This window comes from Martes martes (genome assembly GCF_963455335.1).
Source record: "Martes martes genome assembly, chromosome: 3".
NCBI classification, from domain to species: Eukaryota; Metazoa; Chordata; class Mammalia; order Carnivora; family Mustelidae; genus Martes; species Martes martes.
In genome coordinates this window covers 181,708,954-181,730,631 of record NC_137890.1, presented here as the reverse complement: position 1 = coordinate 181,730,631, position 21,678 = coordinate 181,708,954, and the positions used below count along the sequence as shown (strand labels likewise).

General features: G+C 34.7%; 1 protein-coding gene across 2 annotated transcripts in view; it reads left to right on the top strand.

Annotated features, from left to right (window-relative positions):
• CARF (calcium responsive transcription factor) overlaps positions 1–21,678 on the top strand; it is a 105,152-nt gene that overhangs the window by 49,214 nt on the left and 34,260 nt on the right. For both annotated transcript variants that reach the window (XM_080798671.1, XM_080798672.1), the window contains 6 exons: positions 1,089–1,322; positions 2,869–3,031; positions 4,863–4,926; positions 9,953–10,083; positions 10,461–10,833; positions 15,584–15,612. In XM_080798671.1, coding sequence (XP_080654797.1) covers positions 1,089–1,322; positions 2,869–3,031; positions 4,863–4,926; positions 9,953–10,083; positions 10,461–10,833; positions 15,584–15,612 — 994 coding nt within the window. The remainder of the gene's footprint in view (positions 1–1,088; positions 1,323–2,868; positions 3,032–4,862; positions 4,927–9,952; positions 10,084–10,460; positions 10,834–15,583; positions 15,613–21,678) is intronic.

Genomic DNA, 21,678 nt, shown 5'->3' with positions numbered 1-21,678 from the left:
TAGGTGGAACACAGAAGTTATAATTTGGGGACAAAATCATAGAAGAATGGGAAAATATACAGTTTAGAAGATGATGACTTTAAAAGTCTCATTATTTTGAGGTAAATTTAATTAGCATGAAATTTAAAATACCATTTTCATATATACTTAACTCCTGTACCCTCCTTAACTAAAGGGCCATAGTGAAAATCCATAAGGTTTTATAAAGATTTTTATTTAAGTGGATATAAAGCCAACTTAGAAGAGTCAAGCAGGGGGGTGGGGGGTGGGGGGTGGTGGGTGGCGGGTGCTTGGATGGCTCAGTTGGTTGGCTGTCAGCTCAGGGTGGTGAGATGAGTCCCAAATTGGACTCCATGCTCGGTACAGAGTCTGCTTGAGATTCTCTGCCTCGCTTGCTCTTTCCTCTCCACTCTCCTTCTGCCCCTCCTTGCCCCCATGTGTGCACGTGCTCTCTCTCTCTCTCAAATAAATAAATTAAATATTTCTAAAAAGAAGAAGCCTAGAACATTTTAAATTTTGTTTATATCTATTCTTTTTATTTTTATTTTTTTCAAAGATTTTATTTGTTTATTTGACGGAGAGAGACAGCGAGAGAGGGAACACAAATACGGGGAGTGGGAGAGGGAGAAGCAGGCTTCCCATTAAGCAGAGAGCCCGATGTGGGGTTCAATCCCAGGACCCCGAGATCATGACCTGAGCTGAAGGCAGAGGCTTAACCCACTGAGCCACCCAGGTGCCCCGATATCTATTATTTTAAAATTTTAGTTACATTTACTTAATATGAAATATCATCTTTTCTTAAAAGATTATTCTTGGGGCGCCTGGGTAGCTCAGTAGGTTAAAGCCTCTGCCTTTGGCCTGGGTCATGATCCCAGGATCCTGGGATCAAGCCCCGCATCGGCTCTTTGCTCAGTGGGGAGCCTGCTTCCTCCTCTCTCTGCCTGCCTCTTTGCCTACTTGTGATCTCTGTCTAATAAATAAAATCTTAAAAAAAAAAGATTATTATTTTTCTTGTTGAGTTTTAACATAAGTAACTATGATTCTTGCCTTCATCTAGTAACATAATTTTAAATATTTCTTCTTATCAGGTGGTATGTACAGTTACCTACAAAGCAAGCTCATCAGTACCATGAATTAGAGACTTCCTGCCTCCCTTTGCCACCTTCCCCTTTTCCTGTGTCTTCTCTTGAAGAAGAGGAAACTGCAGTTAGGGATGAGAACTGTGCATTACCCTCACGTCTACATCCCCAAGTAGCACACAAGATTCAAGAATTAGTGTCACAGGGAATAGAACAAGTATATACAGTAAGGAAACAGCTAAGGTACAGTAAAAACGAATTATTCTTTTACATTTTTCATTATTATTTGTTGGTTTAAATAATATATTTATCATCATAGACATTTTCCAAGATATGTGGTATCAGAATAGTTAAGGAATATAATTTATTAATTTATTGAAATAATCTTATTTATGAACTGATCATTTTCTAGCAGATACTTGGCAAGCTGTGAGTAATGATTCAGCTTACTCATTTGAAATATTCCATATTCAAATTTAGCAAATTGGACTATTTCTGAATTGTATATAAATTGAATTACATAATAAATGCCTTTATAGAAAAAAAAGCCTTCGTAGAGCCAAAGATTTTAAAACCTAGACCAGGATACTTACTTAAGCTATTTGAAATGCAATGAAATTGTATTATAACAAAAGAACATGGATAGTTCTTTGTATGATGGAAGTTTACATGTAGCACTCTGGTACAGTTTTACCAATTCTCAGGATACAATACTCAAGATCGCATTTATTCTTGCAAATATATAAAGTGGGTGTATTTACCTCCATCCTGCACATGAGAAAGCAGGTACTACAAGTGGTTAAATAACTGGCTCAAGAGGTAGAGGCAGAACTGAAATCTAGATCTAATGCTACAGCCTGTGCTCTTTTACCATGATTTCTGGTACTTAACTGGCCTTATTCCTACTGGTTATTATGTAGTCTGATCTGAATAACACAATGAGTATTTCCTAGGATTATGTCTTAGTTAATACATGATTTTCCCATTTAGCAGTTTTCTCAGACATCTTACATTCATTTTCATTGGGGCATTGTTAGAACAGAGCCAAAATTTGGTAAAGCCGTACATTATTTACTAAACTTGAACCTTAAGAACTGCGATATAATTCAGCTCTGCAGTATGGTCTATAGAATGTAATGCATAAACCATATAAGTATTGGACTTTATAATTTTTTATGTATTTTTTATATATTGATGTGTCAATGTCACCTTCTATTTCTGTATTTCTCTTTTGTCTACTTAAATTCAATCAGGTCATATTTCATATTGTGATGCCTTTTGGCAGCAGAGTAACATGATGTTTATACAATAAGCTGGGTATAGGCCCAGGCTCTCTTGCTTACTGGCTAGATGTATAACTTTGGCAAATTATTTAACTTCAACAGCCCTCAGTTCCCTTATCTGTAAAGTGGGAATGATAATTGCACTTATCTCACAGGATTATAGTAAGCATTAAATGAGATCCTTGATGTGAAGTGTTCAGTACACTGCCTGACATAGCATAGCGTTCAAAATGTATTATGCTTAAACTGACAATATTGATTCCTATAAAAATGTCCAAGCTTACTCTAGATATAGAGGTATTTAATCAATGAAAGTATTATATTGCTTTAATCTGCATGATTTATTTGATTTAATATGCAGAAAAAATTAAGGGGAAAAATATAAATTATAAAGCTGTAAACCATAATTTACAGAAGCTTATGCTAAAAAAGAACCATTTTCTCCTTTGATCTGAAGTGTATTATTAGGCTGTTTATGTTTTTATTCTGTTTTATGCTCTCCACAGAAAATTTGTAGAAAGAGAACTATTTAAACCTGATGAAGTACCTGAGAGACATAATTTATCCTTTTTTCCAACTGTAAATGATATTAAAAATCACATCCATGAGGTACAGAAATCCTTGAGAAATGGAGATAATGTGTATAACTCAGAGATTATTCCAGCAACGGTAGGATTACAATTGTAATTCTTTGTTTTATTATAGAATCTTTCTCAACTTCTCTTACTATTTGGCCTAATGGGGTGGTTGTTATTAGGCTGTATAAATAACTGTAGCCATATAAACATAAACATGTTTCTATAAACATATAAACATAAACATATAAAAATAGTAGTTTTAGGGGTGCCTTGGTGGCGCAGTTTGTTAAGCATCCAGCTCTTGGTTTTAGCTCAGCTCTGATCTCTGGGTCATGAGATCGAGCCCTGCGTCAGGCTCCTTTCTCAGTGCGCAGTCTGCTTGAGTTTCTCTCTCCCTCTTCTTGTGCCCTTCCCGCCCTGAGCTCTCTCTCTCACTGAAATAAATCTTTTTCTTTAAGATTTTATTTATTTATTTGACAGAGTGAGAGTGCGCACAAGCAAGGGGAGCAGCAGGCAGAGGGAGAGGGAGAAACACACTCCCCACTGAGCAGGGAGCACAACGCGAGACTCGATCCCAGGACCCTGGAATCATGACCTGAGCCAAAGGCAACTGCTTAACCGACTGAGCCACTGAGTCACCCCTGAAATAAATAAATCTCAAAAAAAAAAAAAAAAAAGGAGGGGCACATGGATGGCTCAGTCAGTTAAGCATTTGCCTTCAGGTTGGGTCATGATTCTGGGGTCCTGCAGTCAAGCCCTATGTCAGGCTTCTGCTGACAGAGAGTCTGCTTTTCATCTCCCTCTGCCCCTGCTCCTTGTGCTCTCTCTCTCTTTCTCAAATAAATAAAACCTTTTTTTAAAAAAGAAGAAATAGTAGTTTTTCTTTTTTTTATTTTTTAAAGATTTATTTTATTTTATTTTATATATTTATTTGACAGAGAGAGAGATCACAAGTAGGCAGAGAGGCAGGCAGAGAGAGAGGGGAAAGCAGACCCCCTGCTGAGCAGAGAGCCCAATGTGGGGCTCGATCCCAGGACCCTGAGATCATGACCTGAGCCGAAGGCAGAGGCTCAACCCCTGAGCCACCCTGGTGCCCTTAAAAAATAAAATCTTTGAATTAAAAAAAATAAATAAAATAGACAAGTTTCAGTAGAATAGTTCAGACTTGAATACACAAAGGAATGGTGTTCATTATTTATGCTGTCTATGGATATCAATTTTATCTCATACTGTGATACTCTAATGTCCCCCAGAATATTGGTCAGTTCTATGAAAATTTTGCTTACTCTGCAGAGTATAATGTAATTATACAAAAACTACTAATTATAATACAGAAAGTAATTACAGCATTAAAACCTTTGTAGTGGGGCACCTGGGTGGCTCAGTCAGTTAAGAGTCCCGACTCTTGACTTCAGTTCATGTCATGACTTTCTGCCTCTCGCTCTCCCCAATGCTTACATGTGCTCCCTCTTGCTCTCTAAAATAAATAAATAAATCTTTCAAAAGAAAAAAAAATCTCAGTAGCAATACCCTTTGCTTCCCAAATTTTTACTATTATTAATTATGTCTTCTTACCTAAATAGATTCAGATTTTAAGCTAGTGCTACTATTCTTTTCCATCCCAGACTCTCTTAATTATTCACTATCCAAAGTTCAGGAAGTAAAATGGATTTGGTTAGCAATAATCTTTGCCATCTGTACTTGCTATGCAAATTCTTGCTATCTGAACTTGGGAAGCTACTGTATTTGGATAGTGAAGTATACTCATGTTTTGAGAATGTAAACAAGTGAAGAGTGTAATTACTGAATAAAACACAGTTACACTATCACTGAATAAAATATGATAGTTGTATTGATATTTTAAAACATTTTTTAATATAAATGCTTTATTGTTTTTACTGAAATAAATGTTCCCATTCCAGCTTCAATGGACTGCAGATAATGGGCATGTTCTCAGAGAGACTGTGACAGTTACATTTGCAGAAGGTAGGTTATTTTGAATATCTTTAAATAAAATCAGTATTAAAACTGGAAGACACTGAAGATATTATCTCATCTAATCAAAAGTTTTTCATGGGTAAAGAAACCATGGCCCAAAGAGACAGGAACAACTATGTTAGGATTTGTCAAAATAATTCTAGCTATTTAAACATATATACTTACATGTTTCTCACATATACTTTCTCATATATGTTATTCAGCTGTAAAAAAGGATGACACGTTCCCTTTTGTAATGACATGGATGGACCTAGAGAGTATTATGCTAAGTAAAATAAATCAAACTTCTAATGAGAAAGACAAATACCATATGATTTCACTCATATGTGGACTCTGATGAACAAAACACATGAATAAACAAAAAGCAGAATCAGACTTATAAATACAGAGAACTAGCTGATGGTTGCCAAAGGGGAGAGGTATTGTGGGATGGGCAAAATGGGTGAAGGGAGTAGGAGAAGTCTTCCAGTTATGGAATGAATAAGTCACAGGAATGAAAGGCGTAGGGTCGCCTGGGTGGCTCAGTTGGCTTAGAAACCTTTTTGGTTTCAGTTCAGATCATGACCTCAGGGTCATGAGATTGGGCTCTCCATGCTCTCCGAGAGTCTGCTTGAAGATTCTCTCTCTCTCCCCTCCCTCCCCTCTCAAATAAATAAATAAATAAATAATATATATTTTATATATATATACACACACACACACACACACACACACACATATATATATATTTTATTTTTTATTTTTTTTATTTTTTAAAGGCACAGCATAGGGAATATAGTCAATGATACTACAATCACAATGTTTGGTGACAGTTTTGGTAGCTATACTTGTGGTGAGCATAGCATAAGATATAGGGAAGTTGAATCACTGTTATATACCTGGAACTAATGTAACATCTTGTGTCAACTATATGCAAACAAAAGTAAAAAAATAAGGCGTACCTGGCTGGCTTAGTTGGAAGAGCATATGACTCTTGATGTTGGGTTTGTGAGTTCAAGTCCCACAGTGGGTATAGATCTAGACTACCAAAATAAAATAAATAAACTTTAAAAAATAAATTTCTTCATATAATCAGCTTTTGTGCTTTATGATTAAATTTTGAGGCTGATTACTAGTACAGATCACTATAAAGCTAGGCTAATTCCAGTAATAATAACGTTAAGATACCTTGATCAGGAAATTTTGTCCATTTTACATGGTTTGCTTTTTCTCATATGCGTTACTCCTATGTTATCTTACTATTCCAAGCTTATTTTACCCTTTTTTTTCTCTTCTGGAAATGTGTTTTCTCTGCTTCTGTATGGCTAACTCCTCTCACTCTCCAATCAATCCATTTGGCTTTAAGTGCTCCCTTAACTTCGCCCCCTGTATAAAGTTAGACATTCAGTCTTTTGTAATTAGTTTAACATGGTATCCTTTTGTTTATACATCTGTATCTTTCATTATGGTTTGAGTTCCTCAGGAGCAAGGGTTATATTTCATTCAAGTTAACATAACTAGTTGCCAGCATAATCCCTGCTAAAAAGTTAACATCTAAATAAATGCTTCAGAACAAATTAATGAGTAACTGTATACAGTACAATTATCTCTTATTTGGCTGTTTAACCTTTAAGAGTCACTGTGCATGAAGAATAACTTTCAAATTCTTTATCATTATTCATTTGTTCTGCACCTATTGTACTTACTGGGATAAATGCTGGACATAGAAAAAGTTTCTTGCTTCATTGAATTTCAAATGTAGCAAGAGAAAAAGACACTAATATATATATTAAATATATTCTTTATATATAATATAAATTATAGAATTATAAAAGAATTATAAATTATAAATTATATAAATTATAGAATTATAAATTAGAATATATAAATATATTCTAATTACTGTTATATTGCCATAAAAGAATTATGCAAAATTGTGTGAGAATAGTGACAGAGACATATAACTTAATCTAGGGAGTAGGGAAATAACACTTGAGAAAGTGGCTTTTAAACTGAGAACTGAAGAATGGATAGGAATTTGTTGATCAAAAGAATACCGTGTTTGAAAGCTAAGCAACAAAGAGCTTGTCATGTTCAAGGAACTTAAGAAAGTTGGTGTGGTTTTAAGCATAGACAGTGCTTGGAGATAAAACTAGATATGCAGAATGGGCTTAGGAGGCCCTTTGAGCTGTCCAAATGAAAGGTGTGATAGTGGTTTAGTCTACATTTAGTGGCATTTATACTAGAATTGGACAGATTTTAATTGTTTTCAAACAATTAAACAAACAAACAAACAATTAAACAATTAAACAAACAAATCAAAGGTTTTGGTTATTGATTGAATAGGTGTGCGGGGTAAAAGAATAGGAATGATCTGGGATGACTCCTGAGTTTCTTCCATGAGCAACTGATGGGTAGTGGCATTTACTGAGGTAGGCAATACTGGTTTAAGAATAAGATTTGGTAATGACAAGGGGAAAGAAAAAAAATTCATGAAATCAGGTTTGGAAAGCTTAGGTATCATAGCCATTTCAATTGAGTGGATTGGGAAGAAGCCACATTGGGATGGTCAAAGAGTGAATGAGTGATGAATGAAGAAGTAGAGACAGTGTGCTATGAAGAGAATACAGGGTTGAGGGAAGGTTTTTTCAGATATAAGAGATCTGAAGAGAGAGATGAAGATGAAGGTACTAGATAGCTTTGATGATGAGAAGTTGAGGAAAGTGCTAAGAGTGGGATGCCTGGGTGGCTCAGTCGGTAAGGCGGCTGCCTTCGGCTCAGGTCATGATCCCAGAGTCCTGGGATCAAGTCCCGCATCGGGCTCCTTTCTCAGCAGGGAGCCTGCTTCTCTCTCTGCCTCTGCCTGCCATTCTGCCTTTGTGCTCTCTCTCTCTCTCTGACAAATAAATAAATAAAATCTTAAAAAAAAAAAGTGCTAAGAGTGAAAAAGATCTTAGGAAGTGTGACCAAGATTGGACATTTGAAATCTTCTATAATATAGAATGGGAGAGAGGTGCCTGGGTGGCAGATGTCGTAGGGCATCTGCCTTTGGCTCGGGTCGTGATCCCGGGGACCTGGATCGAGCCCCACATCAGGCTCCCTGCTTGGTGGGGAGCCTGCTTCTCCCTCACCCACTCCCCCTGCTTGTGTTCCCTCTCTTACTGTGTCTCTCTCTGTCAAGTAAATAAATAAAAACGTTAAAATATATAGAGAGAGAATGGGAGAAACCTTGTAAGGTTGTCAGGTACAGGTGAAGGTCCTGTTGAAGTTGGTGATCATGAATTGGTAGTAGTAGTAGCAGCAAGTTTCTTTTTCAGTGGCATTTCCCTTCACACATATAGGCACTGGAAGCCGTTTTCATTCAGTGTTCGGATTTTACCAGGGGGTGTAACAAAAGTACAAAGAAGCAAGGGAGATTAGAGGATTTTCAGGAGAGTGACTGAAGCTATAACCGTGGGATTCGACTAAGCTGGATGGGGAGAGAAGTTTATTAAGTGAGAAGTTCATGTATCTGAAGAAAACTGAGGAATCAAAGGACTGGAGGTTCACATGAGGTTGAATAATTGTAGTGAAGTACTTAAGCAAAATCCCTGGAAGAATAAGAGGTTGTGATCAAAGAATGGGATATTTGAAGTAGAGATTTTTAGATGTAGAAGAGTCGAGGGTATGATAGTAGTAGTGGGTGACTGCAGCAGAGTGAAGTACAAGGACAATTAGAAATGAAGAAGCCAAAAAAAAAAAAAGAAAGAAAGAAAGAAATGAAGAAGCCAGAAAGTGAAATAAGTCAGACAGAGAAAGACATATACCATGTGATTTCATTTATATGTAGAATCTGAAAACCAAATAAGCAAATGAAAAGCAGAAACAGACGCATAAATACAGAGAACAAACTGATGCTTGCCAGAGGTGGGGGAGTGGTGGGAGATGGGCAAAATGGGTGCAGGGGAGTGGGAGATACAGGTTTTGGGTTCTGGAATGAACAAGTCACAGGGATAAAAGGGAACATGGTCAGTGGTACTGTAATGGCATTGTATGGTGGCAGAGAGTAGCTACACTTGGGATGAGCATAGCACAACATATAAACTTGTGGAGTCACTATAGCTGAAACTGTTGTAACATTGTGTATCACCTATACCTTAATTTAAAAAAAAAAGAACTAATGAAGCCAAGAAATGTGAAAGTACTGTTGAATCTTCTTAACAGTCCCTTGAAGAAGATTTTCTTACTGTTCTGATTTTACAGATGAAACTGAGGTTTAAAAACGAGTAGCATGTTGAAGGTTACAGAGAAAACTAGCTAGTGCTTAATTCCATTCTTGTCTCACGCCAGGGCCATTTTGAAAAATTACTTAGTTTCAATATGGAAGCAATAGTTGTTGATAATTGGTTTTTGACTGACTTAAAGAGATTAATGTATTTGGATTAATACATAGAAATTACAAGAGAGGGATTATATTCCCTAAGGACAATTACTTTAGCAATTGAGATAATAAGAAAACAGAGAGATTTTTACTCTTAGTAATTTATTCCAAAATGAGTTATTGAAAGAAATTTAATGCTGTTATTTTGGAGGACCCACTTCATGTCAGACATTGTCCTAGGCATTAGGGCTACCAAAGGTGAATTAAGTTTGGTCTCTGTGATTTGAGAGGCTCCATAGGTTTCACACATCCAGAGAAGTTTAGAGGTAGTCTAGCATCATAACATGGAAAATGGGCTAGATTAGAGTTACAAATACATAATATTTCAAGGAAAAAACTACTGTTTCTAATATCACATCCTAGATACACTGAATTAAAATTAATGGAGGTTGAACCTCAGAATTTATATTTTCAAAAAGTTCCTGAGTGATTCTGATTCTACCAGGTCTGGAAACAGTGAACAAAAGAACTTCTTAAAGTCCTTTTCACATGTTTGAATTTATTTCCTATTCTAATTGTGATAGTAAGTGTTGTAATAAAATGTAGTGTCATATAACATAGAAACCATAAACGTTATTTTGTTATGATAGATGATTTTTTTTTTATATAACTTAGGAAATTCACCGGGGGAATCAATTAACACCAAAGTGGAAACAAATCAGACAAGGGGTTCTTTGTCTCCAGAGCCGGCCCACTTGCTTTCTTCACTTTCCTCATTTCAACCAAAAATATTTACACAACTACCGGTAGGTATCCAGTGAAATAGACAAAACTGAAGCCCTTCCCTTTCTTCCTTAATCTCTCTTCTTCTAGGGATGTTATAGAATTATTATAGAATTATAATAATGATCACAGATGTTTTTATTATTAATTTCCTGATGTTTTTGTATCTTGATATAAGATCATTTAAATAATACATTTTTAAAAAGTTGGAGTTGACTGTGCATGCAATAAAGTTTAGTTGTACTACTTTTCCTTTGATTCTTATTTCTTCCTCGATATTTGTTAGTAATTATACTCCTCTATTTTATTCCAATTATGTGTCAAAAGAATAATATATCCTATGAGAAAATTATACTTAGTAAATTTAAACATTTTGATGTAACTCTTTTCGGTTTAAAAGGGTTTGCAGTTGCAACCAAGATTCACTTCTCCTGATGGATCACCGGCTGTGATATCAGTAAATAACCACCCTTCCTCCAGTCCTTCAAGACTTCTGGATTCATTAGAAAGTACTGTAATGAATAATAATTCTCTACTGCTTGGTCAAAGTCATAGTCTTCAAACAGATACATGCCTAACCCCAAACAGTAGCATTATTGCCTCTACCATGACTAGCCTTCCAGGACCAGATCAAAATCTGGCTGCAATGGACCAGCTGGTGGAAGTTGGAGATGTTGAGGATGCAGAGAATATGGAAGGAGGTGTTCACCGGATTCTGCTGGGAAATGGGCAGACCATCCCAATACAGATTATAGATAGCCACCCAGCTATTAGTAAGTTAAAAGCAACTTGTGATTTTATATTTAACCTTTTTGGACTATCATTACTGTTACACTACAGAAAAAAACAATCATTTCTACTCAGGGGTTTATAAAATATAAATAAAGTGAAACTACTAGAAAAAGGGAAAAATATCAAGAGCATAGTAACTTCTAAGCTTTTTAATTTTTTCTTCTTCATCAAAATTATTCTCTAATTAACCTCAGTTTACATAGAAAATTTGTGGTGATACGAAATCAGAGGGTCATTGTAGAATGCATGAAAAAAATGAGAAACTTTATTTTTTCAAAGATTATGTATGTATTTATTACAGAGAGAGAGGGCATAAACAGCGGGGAGGAATGGAGAGAAAGGGAGAAGCAGATTCCCCACTGAGCAGAGAACTGAGTGGGGCTTAATCCCGGGACCCTGAGATGATGACCTGAGCCAAAGTCAGCCACTTAACTGATGGAGCCACCTAGGTGCCCCATAAAATGAGAAACTTTAAAAGGAAAACTTACAGTGTAAAGGTTACTATGGAAAAAATGTTACAAGGAAAAATGGAATGAAGTGGACAGATATAAATGTTAAAGATTTTGAGTTACAAACTTTAATGTTGAGTTCTATGGAAATTGAAAGGGAACTAGTTAAGCCTTAGGGACTTGGGTTTAATCCAAGACCTTGTTAACTTTACTTTATAACAAACCCAGTCAACCTACTCCTACTTGATCTACGTCACTCCCTTTCACATAGATTGTTTTGGATTGTGAACTTTTGTGGAGAAAGATTTGCAGTTTGCTTTGAAGAACAAAAATCTTCATAGAAATCTTCATAGAGATCCTTAGAACATACAAAGTATTTACCCTCGATTCTTAGTCTTCATTCTTCTGGGTAAGGAAAAGTGTAAGTTCCTTCCAGAAAAGAATCATTTTCTTAAAAGTAATAATTCCAAAAAATTTAAAAGATTTTAAATTTTAAATTTTTAAAAAGTTTTGGAATTGTTACTTTTTTATTTTAAATTTTTTGGAATTGTTACTTTTAAGAAAATTTATCTGGGAGAGCTGTGGTTCAGTAGTTGTCACTACTGAATAAGTTTAGTAGAAGTTTTAGTAGAAAAGAAGGAAAGGAACATAGGTGAATTAATCCTCAGAACTTCATGTAATAGTTGGTGGTGTCCCCATTCTACAGATAGGTTAGTCAAGGCTCAGAGAGGTTAAGTAATTACCTAAAAGTGATAGAGCAGGGATTTTAACCCAGATCTATCTGCCTTCAAAGTTTCTTTCCATTCTAACATGCTTCCTCCCTCTATGTTGTACCAAGGTATTTCTGGGGGATCTAATCAGATTGCTTTAAAGAAGACCCTCTTTGGATCTGAACTTGCATGATTTATCAAGTTAGATCATGATCTGAGGGACTACTTCACCTGCATATGAATCCTAAGGGTCACTCAAATCCATCTTCTCTGGTTTTCTTTATGGTGTGGGCTAAACTCTAACACATCCATATGTGACAAGCATTAGGGGTGTTCAACACACTTGGCCTGAGCAAATATTGGTCCCCTTAATCTTGGTTCCCTTTAGCAATTGAAAAACTGATATCCCTGAGAAAGAGACATCTCACTTGCCAGTTCAAGACAGTGTCGCTGGTATGCTGCGTTCAGATTAATCTGGTCATAAGTACTTTAAAATCAGAATGGTAAGTGCATTGTGCAGTGTTTCAGATAAGCAAACATACAGCTTGTACAGCTAAGTCAGAACTATCCATTAAGAGGTGGCATATTCTTTTCTAAAGTACTCATGTAGTTGAGTTTCTTTAGGGAAGGAGTATTTGCCTTGATGTATGGCCACATAGGGAAGCCATAGTAGAGTGGTAACAAATCTGTAAATTTGTAATACATATACCTACTGTTTGCAAAACGTCATTTTCCAATAATAGGAGGCTTCCTGACTTTTGTTTACCCATAGTTTTAAAGGCAGTTAAATTTAAATATGAGATAGTCCTCATACTTTCATGAAATTATGGACTGCTTTTTTATCAAAGCATCTGTAGAGGAGAGGAACTCTGGTTTTCTTAGTCTCTTCTTGTTTTCATTACTGGAAGCATACTGAAGAAACTTTTTTAAACTTCTCAACATTTAATTTTTTATTATTTTTCTTTACATTTTTTTATTGAAGTTTAGTTGACATACAATAGTACATTAGTTTCAGGTATACACATCCTGAAAGAATTTATTATGAATGACTATTAAGATGTCAGAAGTACTGAATTCTCAAATACACTGACTGTTTTTTAAAAAACGACTGTTTTTTGCTTTGCTTCTAAATTCATATAATTATAAAGATTCCAGTGTTATAAGTTTACATTAACCTTTAGGGTTTTTCTTTTATGTTTGGTTTTAAAGTTGAAGAAAATCCAGAAGGTACCATTTCTCTGAGCCAAGTTAAGCAAGAACCCAAAGAACCAGCATTGTCTATGGAAGCAAAAAAAATTTTGGACTGTAAGAAATTATCTGCCACATAAATTATTGAAGCTTTTCAGAATTTATAACTTGGGTAACTTATGATGTCATAAAAAAGAAGGTGAATATTGTCAAAGTGCAGTATTGTGATAGATGGACTAAAGACTAGTTCAATGAGCAGTTTTGGTTTAAAACTGATATGTTTGTTGCCAAGTCCATATTTTTGGAAGCTATTTTACTGCTGTCATTTTGTATAATTCTTATGCTTTTTGATTATCTAATGAGGACAGTATTTCAAAAGATCATCTGAATTTATTCATGACAATATAGTCTGAACACAAATAGTTACATAACTCATCTCTTGAAAATATCCAATTTGGGTTCTGAAAAGACAAAAACAACAAAAAATAGAGTGTGTGTGAGAGAGAGCAAGAGAGAGAGAGAGAGAGACAGAGTGTGTGTGTGTGTGTGTGTGTGTGTGTGTGTGTGTGTGTGACTGTGCGTTGACTTTTTATTTAAAAGTGATAAAAGAACTTACTGCCTCTTTAAAGTTGTGAAGAAATTCTTTACATTATAGCAGACAGGTGAGAGATTATTTGTAGTCTGTCACATTAGGGAAGATAAAACAGTAGTAGATTTGAATCATAACATGGAGCCCAGCATTCTCATCTGTGGAAACAGTAGTTGCATTTTGGCTTCTTCCATTATAATTTTTTATACTTCAAACTACAAACCAATAGCATACTAATGGTCATCTAATAGAAATTTAAAGTGTCTTGGTAAGTACTCATAATTTTAACTTGAATTAATCAGATAAAACACAGAAATAAATGTATATTGCATGGATTTATATAGTATTGTAGGTAAAGCACTACTTATGGATAGGAAAATGTAGAAATTGAGAGAATTCAGAAAGAATAACAGACTTCCCCTGGGGTTTACAGATGATTTGGGGGACTTTTTGATATCAGCAGGGGATTTTTTTTTTCCGTTTTGTATTGAAGATTCAACTCTGGTTGGAAAAGAATTTGAGTTGTATTTATTTTTCTATGCCAGAGTTCTTACTGAATTGGTGGTATTAGAATTTATGCTATTTCAAGGTAAGTATTTGTAGTTAAAAAATTAGTTCATATTTAAAACTTTAAAACAACTGATGTGTATGAATATTTACTTGTTGAGTAAGTATATTTACTCGAAATACTGAATAAGTACTAATCACTATATTCATTGTAAGCTTCTGTTTTCTGGAAGGTTGGCAAACTAGAAATGTCAATTATAAACTGTCAAGAAATCAATATAAAGGCCTTTTTTTACCCCAGGGACCATGTGTGGGTATATTTAAGCTTTTATATTAAAATAATTAAGGATTTCAAATGGATATGAATGTTTAATATTCAAAGGGTATGAGATATAATATGAAATTTAACCTTAATATTTTACATGAATATGAGTCATTTTTAGCTTTCCTAAATCCAGTCTCCCATTCTTAATTCATTTTAATTGTTGCAGGTACATATGTATCTAAGTATAAAGCATTGTTATATTAGAAGTGAGTGGAACTTTAATAAAACATCTTGCTCTTTAGATTTATACCCTATTTAATATAAAATGTATTATTTATGCCCCTATTTAATACAAAGTTAATATTTAATTACATACATGATTTTTAGTTAGAATAGCTGTTCTACGAACTGAAAATATTTGATGTCAGCATTTTAGAGGCAGGCTGCCAAATCTGATTATGTTACTCTAAGTTAAACACAGCCCTTAATTACCTCAAACCCAGATTTCTCTTAGTCTGTGTGTACTTAAAGGGTATAAGTCTAAATTTATATTGTAGTGTTACATTGTAGATAATATTCTTTTCATTTGTTATTTCCAGTTTATGGAAACTGTTTTCAAGATTTTAAGTAATCTTCACTTTTTATTAATGGCAAGAGCTTATTAAATATTTTACCAATTTAACTATGTTCCTTTGGAGACATTCTTTTCTTTTTTGATGTTGAGTTGTTAAGGAGAAATGCTTGTTAAGATACAAACTCTAGTGAGTTACCTAACCTATGAGAATGAGAGATGTTAGAGGATTCAGACTTTGGCACTTAACAAAACACAGTTTTAACAAAACACAGTTAAAAAATATTTCTCTCACTTCATTCTATGTGAATGTCTCTCTGGTACTCCTTTTTGTTTTTGTTTTTATGAGGACAGAAAGTTACAGTGCATCCTCCTCACAAACAAAAAGCAAAATTAAAAAAGAGCATGAAGGAAGGTTTCAGTCCCTAATTGTATACTCTTTTGGTTTTTAGGTAGAAACTGGAACTATCAATATTTTCATGTAAGTATTTCAATGAGTAGCTCTTTAAAAATAGTTTCTAAATTTTTAAAAATTCATGTGTCCTCTAAATGCATGTTCAATCACAATATATCAGTATTGTATTTTAAAGGTGCTTAGCATCGCTTTTTTAAAAGTATGTTTACATATTTTAAATATTCAATTATTTTTTAAATGCACAGGGTATTAAGTACGAGTGCATAAAACTTTCAGTATCTATATTTCGCATTCTCCTAACAGCTCTACAGCAAACTTTGACATCTGCTCTTTTGTGTGATGTATTGCAAGGTGTAATATATGTAGTAGTGAGTTGGACATTCAAAATAAACAGTTAGAAATTCCTAATTACAGCTCAGCTTTTTCCATCATTGTAGTTTCCATGTTCCAAAGCCTCCCAGTGAACTTTATTTATACTACAGTGAGTTATAGATAAACACTGCCATGGTGGGCTTTTTTCTTCAATATTAATTTCTCCATAAGCAGCTAACATGCCTAAAAGAAAAAGCTTTTATACTAATTACCTTGTCTTATCCAAGGTAAATGTTTTCTAAAAGTTACAAAAATGATAGAAAATAGATTTTGGAAGCTGGTCCTGCATTGCAGTTTCTGATTTTGAGGCCCACCAGCTTGTGTTTCATTTTTACATCCTGTCAAAATACAGACTTAATCATGTGAGTATGTGAAAGATGTCATTTAATTTGTACCAGATTTTTAAAAAAGTTTTAAAATGTGTGTGTATATACATATATATATTGTAACTTAATGTATAGTGTCCTTGTTATAATGTAATTTTTTTCATTAAAAATCCTGTGTTATTTTTTTTCTTAAACTTGTTGGTAGTTTTCTTTTTATACTTTTTCTGGGGATAGTGGTAGTTTTGTTCCTGTTAAAGATGTTAAATAAACACTTTAATTACCTGCGAACTTTGGCTAGAAATTTATGTTCAATTTGGAACTTGAAAGTTTTTCAGCATAACTACCAGTAACTCCTGTTATCATTCCATTTAGGGACATATATGCACTTAGTACTCTCAGCTCAGCCAACCGTCAACATTTTAATATAATGCATGTAATAAGGTATTAGTAATTCTTTTTCTCACATCTTGGCATTGTGACATCTTTAAGTACAACTTTATATTTCTTGGTTAAAAAGGAGGGATCATCTGTGTTTTCCGTTCTGGCTTTTCTCTTCTTTCCTTTCCTTTTCTTTTTTTTTTCTGCTTTATTCCACCTGCCTATTTTGTAGTACTGTAGAAAATCTTACTGTCTCCAGAAGGGATACTGTATTAACTATTCCCTATCAGCTGATTTAGCTTCAGACATCTTAAATGGTGTATTGCTTTGGTATCTAAATGTCTGTAATTCTACTTAATTAACTTAGTTGTAATGGCAAAGCCTTAGTGTACTTTTGCCACATACACATTAACTATGAAAACTATTGTTAAATAATGCAAATATTTGTTGCTGACTGAAGTCTTAAAACTTTAGGAATAAAATCAGAATCTTAAAAAAACTCACTAGTGGATTCTAAATTTGATTCATGAGAAAAATAACTAAGTTGTATGGTTAATATTGAAAACCTTTGAAAATGTGATATGGGTATAATTGTGCAGGGGAAATGTTCAAGGGTAAACCTTGCAATCAGTAAATAAGTTCTAGAATTCTAATGTACAGCATAGTAATTACAATCAATAATACCATATTGTAATATTCAAAGTTGCTCAGAGACTACATCTAAAAGAAAAGAATGGGGGGTAGTAAAAGGGAAATAATAATTGTGTGACATGATAGTGGTTATTAGCTAACTCTATGGTGGTAATATATTGCAAAATATAAATGACCAAATCAACATATTGTATACCTTAAACTTAATGTGTTAATCATATCTCAATTAGAAAAGAAAAAGAATTCTAAAACCAGAGGACAGAGTAGGAGTCTGATATTAGGTTCTTAAAAATATTTTTATTGAGGTATAATTGACATAAAATAAATTGCACATATTTAAAGTGCACAATTTAATAAGTTTTGATACATGTATACATCTATGAAACTATCACTGCAATCCAGATGATGAACATATCCATCACCTCTAAAGCTCCTAGTGCCTCTTTATAATCCATTCCCTCTTCTTCTGTTTCCTATTCCTACCTCACCATCCCCAAACAACTACTGATTTGCTTTCTGTCATGAGAGATCAGTTTGCTTTGGCTACGATTTTATAAAAATTATCTGGTATGAACGTTTTTTATGACTCTTGTCACTCAGCATAGTTGTTTTCAGATTAATCTGTGTCAGAATATATGAATAGCCCATTCCTTTTTACTGCTGAGTAGTATTCCATTGGATGGATATGCCATCATTTGTCTATCCATTCACCTGTTGGTGAATACCTGGGTTGTTTTCAGTTCTTGGCTATTACAAATAAAGCTGCTATGAACATTTGTATAAAAATCTTTTTATAATATATGCTTTCATTTCTCTTAAGTAAATAGTAGTGGAATACCTGGGTTATGTGGTAGGTATATATTTAACATTTCAGGAAACTCAAGTGATTTTTCTGAAGTGGTTATACCACCTTACACTCCTGTCAGCTGTATATGAGAGTTCTAGCCAACACTTGGTAGGGGCTGGCTTTTATATTATAGGCATTGTAATAGGTATATAGTAGTATCTCATTGTGGTTTTAATTTCCATTTCTGTGATGACCAGTGCCGTTGAACATCTTTTCATGTGTTACATGCCATCTGTATATCTTCTTTAGTGGAGTGTCTGTTTGGATCTTTACCTCATTTTTTTTTTTTTTAACAACTTATAATCCCCAGAGGTTGGGCATTTTTTTTTTTTTAAGACTTTATTTATTTATTTGACAGACAGAGATCACAAGTAGGCAGAGAGGGAGGCAGAGAGGGAGGAAGGGAAGCAGGCTCCCTGCTGAGCAGAGAGCATGATGCAGGGCTTGATCCCAGGACCCTGGGATCATGACCTGAGCCGAAGGTAGAGGTTTTAACCCACTGAGCCACCCAGGCACCCCTCATTACCTCATTTTTAAATGGAATTGTTGTTTTCTAGATACAAGTCCTTTTTTTAAAAAAAAGATTTTATTCATTTATTTTATAAAAAGAGCATAGCAGGGGGAGCAGCAGGCAGAGGAAGAGGGAGAAGCAGGCTCCCCACTGAGCAGGGAGCTGAATGCGGGACTCCATCCCAGGACCCTGGGATCATGATGGCTGCGCCACCCAGGCACCCCATAAAGAGCAGTTCTTAATTGTGATTAAGTCCAGTGTATCTTTTTTTTCCTTTGTGGATCGTACTTTTGTGTAAGGGATCTTTGCCTAACCCAAGATTAGGTTTTTCTCCAGGTTTTCTTCTCAGAAATTTTATAACTTTGAGTTTACATTTAGGTGCGTCATCTATTTTGAGTTAATTTTTATATACATAGTACACGACCCTTTTTGCATATGAATACACAATTGTTTCAGTACCATTTTATGAAAAGACTGTATTTCTCTATTGAATTAAATTTATACCCTTGATGAAAAAATTCATTGATCACGTATATTTGGGTGACTTTCTGGACTCTCTTCTTTTTCATTGATACATTGTCTATCTCAGTGGTCTCAAGCAGGGAAATTTTGCCTCTAGGGGACATTGCACAAAGTCTGGAGACAGTTTCAGTAGTGTTAGCTAGGGAGATACTACTGGTTTCTGATAGAAGCCAGAGCTTCTGCTCAACATTGTACAATGTATAGAACAGTCCCTACAATAAAGAATTGTCTGGTTCAAAATGTCGGTAGTACCAAGATTGGAAAAGTTGGGTCCATATTGATGCCAGTAGCACATTGTCTTGATTACTATAGCTTTAAGATAAGTTTTGAAGTCAGGTAATACAGTCTTTGGTTTTTTTTTTAATTTTTTATTAAATAAAAATTTTTTTTAAGATTTTACTTACTTGTCAGAGAGAGAGTGAGAGAGAGAGCATAGGCAGGGAGAGTGGCAGGCAGAGAGAGAGGGAGAAGCAGGCTCCCCACTGAGCAAGGACCCCAATACAGGGCTCAATTCCAGGACCTGGGATCATGACCTGAGCTGAAGGCAGACACTCAACCTACCTACTAAGCCACCCAGGCTTCGTGGTAATACAGTCTTTGAACCTTATTCTTCCTTTCAAATTTCTTTTGGCTCTTCTAAGTTCTTTGTTTTTCCATGTGAATTTTAGAATCTCCTGCTCAGTTTCTTTTTTTTTAAATGCCTGATGGGATTTTGACTGAAGTAATGTAGAATATATAGATCAATTTGGGGATAATTGAAATCTTAATATTGATACTTAATTTTTTCCTTGGCAATATCTTAGAGTTTTCAGTGTATAGGTCTCACATACCTTTTGTCAGATTTATCACTAAGAACTTCTAAATGACGTTTTTTAATTTCAATTTCTTATATTTGCATAATATGAAATACAATTGATATGTTATATGGATCTTTTATTTTGCAACCTTCTTAAACTCACTTATTCTCATAGATTTTTCGTATACTCTATTAGATTTTTTTACATAAACAATTATGCTGTTTTACATCTTCCTTTCCAATCTGGATGCTTTGTATTTCTTTTTCAAAGCTGTTACACTGACTAGAACCTAAGGTACAGCTTTGATTAGAACCAGTTAGAGTAGATCTTGCCTTGTTTCTGATCTTAGGGGGAAATAGTCTTTCACTACTATGAGGTTAACCATAATTTTAGAATATGTCTTATCAAATTGAACGAGAGTCATCCTGTTTTAGCATGCTGAGAATTTTTGTTAGGAATGGATATTTGATTTTGTCAGGTGCTTTTTCTGCGTATGTTGAGATGATCATTTGGTCTTTCCTTTTTTTAGTCTCACAGTATGATAAAAGACTTTGACTGAATTTCAAAGGGTAAAACAGCCTTGCATCCTTGCATTCCTGGAATAAATCATACTTGTTCATCAAGATGCATTGAGTCTTCCCTTCCATCTTGTTATTTGTTCCATCTATACTTTGCTCCCTTTTCTTTTTCTGCCTTTTGGTGCAATTGCCCTTTTTTAATAATTCAGCTTTACCTCCTTTATTGACTTATTAGCTGTAACTCTTGTTATTTTAATGATTGCTTTAACATTTATACTGTACTCTACCAGTCTACCTTCAAATACTATTCCATCAATTCACATATAGTATAAGAATTTTACAATAATATACTTAAGTTTTTCCACTTCTTTGTGCTATTGGGGTCACATATTTTATTTCTATGTATCTTATAACCTCACAATACATTGTTACTATTTATACTTTAAATAATCAGGTATCTTGTATATATTATTTTTATATATTTTCCTGCTTTTTTGCATTCCTGGTAACTTTTGATTGGATGTCAGACATAACTTTTGCCTTGTTGGGTACTGGATATTTTTGTATTCCTATTCCTATTCTTGAGTTTTGTTCTAGGACACAGTTAACTTTCTTGGAAACAGTTTGTGCCTTTAATGTCTTGCTTTCAAGCTTTGTAGTGTTAATATTATCTCATTATTGAAGCAAATCCCTTCTGAGTACTCTACACTGCTCTTGAATTAAGGAGGTTTTCTACTCTGGCCGGTGGGTATAGGCACTCTTCTGGACCCTACGAGCCTCAGAGGGTTATTCTCCTTCTAGTCTCAAGTAATTTCCTTATACTCATGCATTGATCATTAAATATTCTGTCGAATGTTATAGAGTGCTCTTCTGCAGAGCTCTGGAGTTTTCTGTGTAGCTCTCTTCTCCAGTACGTTATCCTACAACTCTAGTTGCTTTGGCCTTCCTTGATTCCAAGTTTCATTTTCTCCCTCTGAGAGGCTCTGCCTAGTGTTCCACTCTGTGTGCCGCAGCCTGGAAACTCGTTAGACAGTAGTCTGGGATGGCATAAGCCTCATCTCATTTGTTTTCCATCTCTCAGGGATCACTGTCCTCTCTTGCATAATGTCCAGTGTTTTGAGAATCATTGTTTCATATATTTTATCGAATTTTATAGTTGTTTCAGGCAGAAGGTGAGTCTGATCACTTGTACTCCATCTAGACTAGATAC